Source organism: Sphaerodactylus townsendi, linkage group LG15 (genome assembly GCF_021028975.2).
Source record: "Sphaerodactylus townsendi isolate TG3544 linkage group LG15, MPM_Stown_v2.3, whole genome shotgun sequence".
NCBI classification, from domain to species: Eukaryota; Metazoa; Chordata; class Lepidosauria; order Squamata; family Sphaerodactylidae; genus Sphaerodactylus; species Sphaerodactylus townsendi.
In genome coordinates this window covers 33622679-33628087 of record NC_059439.1, presented here as the reverse complement: position 1 = coordinate 33628087, position 5409 = coordinate 33622679, and the positions used below count along the sequence as shown (strand labels likewise).

General features: G+C 45.2%; 1 gene segment (V, D, J or C); it reads right to left on the bottom strand.

Moving 5' to 3' along the window:
- Nucleotides 1–2471: 2471 nt before the first annotated feature.
- On the bottom strand, nt 2472–5409 carry LOC125444346. The segment is given in 3 exon segments: nt 2472–2745; nt 4884–5265; nt 5364–5409. Coding segments are annotated over 3 exon segments (702 nt in total).

The following is a 5409-nucleotide window of genomic DNA, read 5'->3' as shown; positions in this document are numbered from 1 at the left end:
TTCCCCCCGTCTTTTAACAGCTCGGACCCTGCTGTCCCCCTAGAGGAGTTTTAGCCAATAGGCGCCATTGGTTTGCTATTTTGAAATTTTATATTATGATTTAAATGTCATGTTTAATTTGTACCGGTACTTACTGTGCCGCTGTATTATTTGTTATTAGTTGTCGTTGTTGTAAACCACCCTGAGCCCTCCGGGGGAGGGCGGTCTATAAGTTTAAATATAAATAAATAAACAAAAATAAATTAAAATAAATAAAATAAATAAAAATTAAGACTTGTCAACATGAAATAAAACTAGAACTTTATGTTCCTCTTTTTGATGAGCTTTCAATGGACTTTGTTTCACTGTGGTTTTTAGCGCAAAAATAAACTGCAGAGTCGGCAGCTGTCACGGAGTTCAGCTGGAGGGAGAACTGGTTCTTGGCGGCGTCTGCAGAAATGGCGACACGGTTCTGGAGAGAAGGGGCGTAGTATTTGTCCCCAGCATATGGGTATATTCGTGCAACCCATTCCAGACCTTTCCCAAGAGGCTGACGGGCCCAGTCCCAATAATTATATTGCGCTGCGATGGAGACTCCTGTCACTTTGCAGACCAGATGGAGGTTCTGTCCAGGTCTCAGTGTTCCTGGCCCAGATGATACCAGCTGAAAATCTGAAAAGGCTCCTGGGAAAAGCAGAACATTGCAATCAATTGAGAACATACTGGTAGAAGAAGAAGAAGAAGAAGAAGAAGAAGAAGAAGAAGAAGAAGAAGAAGAAGAAGAAGAAGAAGAAGAAGAAGAAGAAGAAGAAGAAGAAGAAGTTTGGATTTACATCCCCCCTTTCTCTCCTACAGGAGACTCAAAGGGGCTGACAATCTCCTTGCCCTTCCCCCCTCACAACAAACACCCTGTGAGGTGAGTGGGGCTGAGAGCTCCGAGAAGCTTTGACTAGCCCAAGGTCACCCAGCTGGCGTGTGTGGGAGTGCACAGGCTAATCTGAATTCCCCAGATAAGCCTCCACAGCTCAGGCGGCAGAGCCGGGAATCAAACCCGGTTCCTCCAGATTAGATACACGAGCTCTTAACCTCCTACGCCACTGCTGCTCTCATTGCAATTAATTAAGAACATTGCAATTAATTAAGAACATTGCAATTAATTAAGAACAAAATGCTAGAAGGGATTTAAGGGATTTAAGCATACATAGCTTTCTAAAACTCTCTTAAAGTACATGCTTACCTCTCGGAATGGTCACCACAGCAAACAAGAACAGTATAAAAGCCATGATTTAAATGAACAGTTGGCTTGGCTTGCCAGAAATCTTGATGCTCTGAACCTGGGAGAGAGTGAGGATCATGAATCTGAGGGTCTTCCTTTTGAGGAAGAGCTCCCACGGACCCCCAAGTCTTCCTGCAAATATTTGCATGAGTCCTTCCTCCAGCAGCAGATGAGCTATAAAGCAGGTGCTAGAAGCCGGGATGAGTAGGCTGCTCTTTGGACTTCCCTAACTTTTTTGCCTATCAAATGAACTAAAGCTGTCACTGAGCAGGAGAAGAAAACGTGGGTGGGTTTCCACACTCAAGCTAGTAATATTCTCTCTATTATCACTGTAGTGCCAGCGTAATACAATAGTAATAGCAACAGGCTGTAATCTGGAGAACCGGGTTTGACTCCCCAATCCACCACTTGAGCCACAGACTGTTATCTGCTAAACTGGGGCTGATTCCGCATGGGCCAAAAACAGCGGTGTGAAAATGGTGTGAAAATGGTGTAAACCCTTTTACACCATTTTAAATCCTTTTACACCATTTCCACACTGTTTTCACACCACTGTTTTTGGCCCATGCGGAATCAGCCTGGGTCTGATTCTCCTCTCCTCCATGTGAAGTCTGCTCAGGTGACCTTGCGTCAGCCATAGTTTTCTCAGAACTCTCAGAACTCTCAGAACTCTCTCAGCCCCACCTTCCCTACAAGGGGTCTGTTGTGGGATGGGGATGGGAAAGTGATTGTAAGACACTTTGAGGTTGCATATGGCAGGAACAGTTTCTTCTGCTACGAAGTTGCTGCCAAAGGCCCAAGAGGAGCAGCATTAAATGGAAACTCTGGCCCCTTCCGCGCACGCAAAATAATGTATTTTCAAACCACTTTCACAACCGTTTGCAAGCGGATTTTGCTATTCCGCACAGCTTCAAAGAGCACTGAAAGCAGTTTGAAAGTGCATTATTCTGCAGGTGCGGAAGGAGCCTCCGTCTTGTGTAGCCCTTCAGGCCTTTGTGTGAGTGAGGTTTTTGTGGTTTGCATGAATATTAAAAGTAGCATGGAAACATGTTCAGGAAGGAAAGCCTGCTCCATTTGAAGAGCTTTTTCCAACACTACAGTTAAGACTTGTCAATATGAAATAAAACTAGAACTTTGTGTTCTTCGTTTGGATGAGCTTTTTGATGCACCTCGTTTTGATGCACCTCTTTTTGATGCACCTCGAATGGACTTTGTTTCACTGTGGTTCATGAGCACAGAAATAAACTGCAGAGTCGGCAGCTGTCAGGGAGTCCAGCTGGAGGGAGAACTGGTTCTTGGAGGTGTCTGCAGAAATGGTGGCACGGCTCTGGAGAGAAGAGGCGTAGTTTTTGCTCCCAGCAAGTGGATATACTTCTCCAACCCATTCCAGACCTTTCCCAGGAGGCTGACGGATCCAGTTCCAATCATAACCGTATGTAGTGATAGAGAACCCTGTCACTTTACAGACCAGATGGAGGTTCTGTCCAGGTCTCAGTGTTCCTGGCCCAGATGATACCAGCTGAACATCTGAAAAGGCCCCTGGGAAAAACAGAACATTGCAATCCATTAATAACATACTGCTAGGAAGGATTAAAGCAAATGTAGATTACTAAAATTCTCCTAAAGTACATGCTTACATCTTGGAATGGCCACCAAGGCAAACAAGAACAGTATAATTGCCATGATTTAGATGAACAGTTGACTTCTTGTTCGAAATGTTGAAGCTGTGACCCTGGGAGAGAGTGAGGATCATAAATCTGAGGATCTTCCTTTTGAGGAAGAGCTCCCACGAGCCCACAAGGCTTCCTGGAGACATTTGCATGAGCCCTTCCTCCAGCAGCAGGTGAGCTATAAATAGGGTGTCAGAAGCAAGGATGAGCAGACGACCTTTTGGACTTCCGTATCTTTTTGACCTGCCAGATGGATCGAAGCTGTGTTCAAGCATGCAGAGAGGAAGCTGGTGGCCTTCCCCACTTGTGCCAGCTCATTCCTGGGCCATCGTGTATCATACCTGATTCGTATCTCCATCAAAGCAGCCGTGCGCAAAGGAAGCCAGATACTGGCCACTGGAGGGATAAGATTTGGCTTTCTTTGTGATGGTGTATTGGTTGCCATCGTGTTTGGTTCACCTGCCTTGCTATCATTGAACACCGTCACAATTTCCTCAGTATTCAGATATTCATCAATCATATATCTAAATTATAGATTGTGCAGTGTAGAAAATGTGTGTAAAACTGGTATCCACGAGACAAACAGACGATCACAAAACCAAGCGGAAAATCCTGGGATCCCAAAAAAACTGACAGAAATATCAATGAAATTGAAAAAGCCAAGTGGTGGCAGAGCAGTGGTGGGATCAAAATTTTTTAGTAACGGGTTCCCATGGTGGTGGAATTCAAAGTGTGGCGTAGCGCCAATGGGGCCGGGCGGGGCATTCTGGGGGCATGGCCGGGCATTCCAGGGGTGGGGCATTCCTGGGCGGGGTTGTGGCAAGGACGCAGCCGCTGCGCCGGTCCTTGAGCGGGAAACTAATGCACGCAGGCGCAGGCTGCCACGCACGCTGGTGCACCTCCTGCTAGACTGCTTCAAGTTCTGCGCGCTACTGCTGAGAGGAGGGGCGTAACTAAGGCAAAAATCACATGGCAAAATCACCAATTAGTAACCCCCTCTCGGCACACACAAATAATTAGTAACCTACTCTTGGGAACCTGTGAGAACCTGCTGGATCCCACCTCTGTGCCAGAGGTGTCAGAGAGCATGATTGGGTGTATCCTGACGTTGCCATCATATATCGTTCATCTGCCTTGCTATCATTGAACACCAACACAATTTAGAAAACATTAGCTGACTATTTATATGCCACTCATGCAAAAATAATGTTGGAGACATTACTTTTCCTATTAACTTAAACAGGCAAAATCTGGTGTAAGGAAGAGGGATAAAGGTCCAAAACAAAGTCGTGTGGACTAATTTCTCCGAAGGGAGAGACAGAGTTGAAATGGAAGCATCCAACTTTAATTAGCCAAGTGTCTAGATCGCCAGTGGAATTCTAATAGGGCCATGTACATAGATTAATTTAAGGGTTTTTTTAAAGAGCTTGACTTACGCAGGGCAGATTCTTGACTGTCTACTGGCCACGTGGATTAAAGGGAACACCCACATTCATGGAGATGGATTGATTCAAGGGAGGAAGTCTTGATGAAGAATGGGCTTAGCTTGTCGGAAAGCCTAAAGGGCTGAAGCGGGGAGAAAGTGTGGAGTGACGGTCTTCATTTTTAAGAGGAGCTCTCAGAGCCTCCTGGAGTTATATGCACAACTCTTTCCTTCAGCTACAGATACACAATAAAGAAACTATTAGCTCAGATGGAATGATGGTGGGGATGGTTGTTATTTAATACATTTGCTGCTCACCTTTCAGGATTAGACTCAAGACACAATTCAGATTTTTTAAAAAATGTACATAAACAGTTAAGAAAAGCATCTTGTGGAGCGCTTCAGACTTTTGTGTGAGTGATGTTGTTGCGCTGTGTATGAACATTACAGATAGCATGGAAACATGTTCAGGAAGGAAAGCCTGCTCCGTTTTAAGAGCCGTTGTCATCCAACACTACAGTTAAGACTTGTCAACAAGAAATAAAACTAGAAAATTGTGTTCCTCTTTTGGATGAGCTTCCAATGGACTTTGTTTCACTGTGACCATCGAGCACAGAAATAAACTGCAGAGTCGGCAGCAGTCACGGAGTTCAGCTGGAGGGAGAACTGGTTCTTGGAGGTGTCTGCAGAAATGGTGGCACGACTCTGGAGAGAAGAGGCGAAGTTTTTGTTCCCATTATATGGGTATATGTATGCAACCCATTCCAGACCTTTCCCAGGAGGCTGACGGATCCAGTTCCAAGTATAGCTGCTACTAGAGATGGAGACACCTGTCACTTTGCAGACCAGATTGAGGTTCTCTCCAGGTCTCAGTGTTCCTGGCCCAGATGACACCAGCTGAACATCTGAAAAGGCCCCTGGGAAAAACAGAACATGGCAATCCATTAAGAATATACTGCTAGAGGGGATTTAAGCAAAGACTGATTGCTAAAATTTGCCGAAAGTTCATGCTTACATCTTGGAATGGTCGCCAAGGCAAACAAGAACAGGATAATGGACAT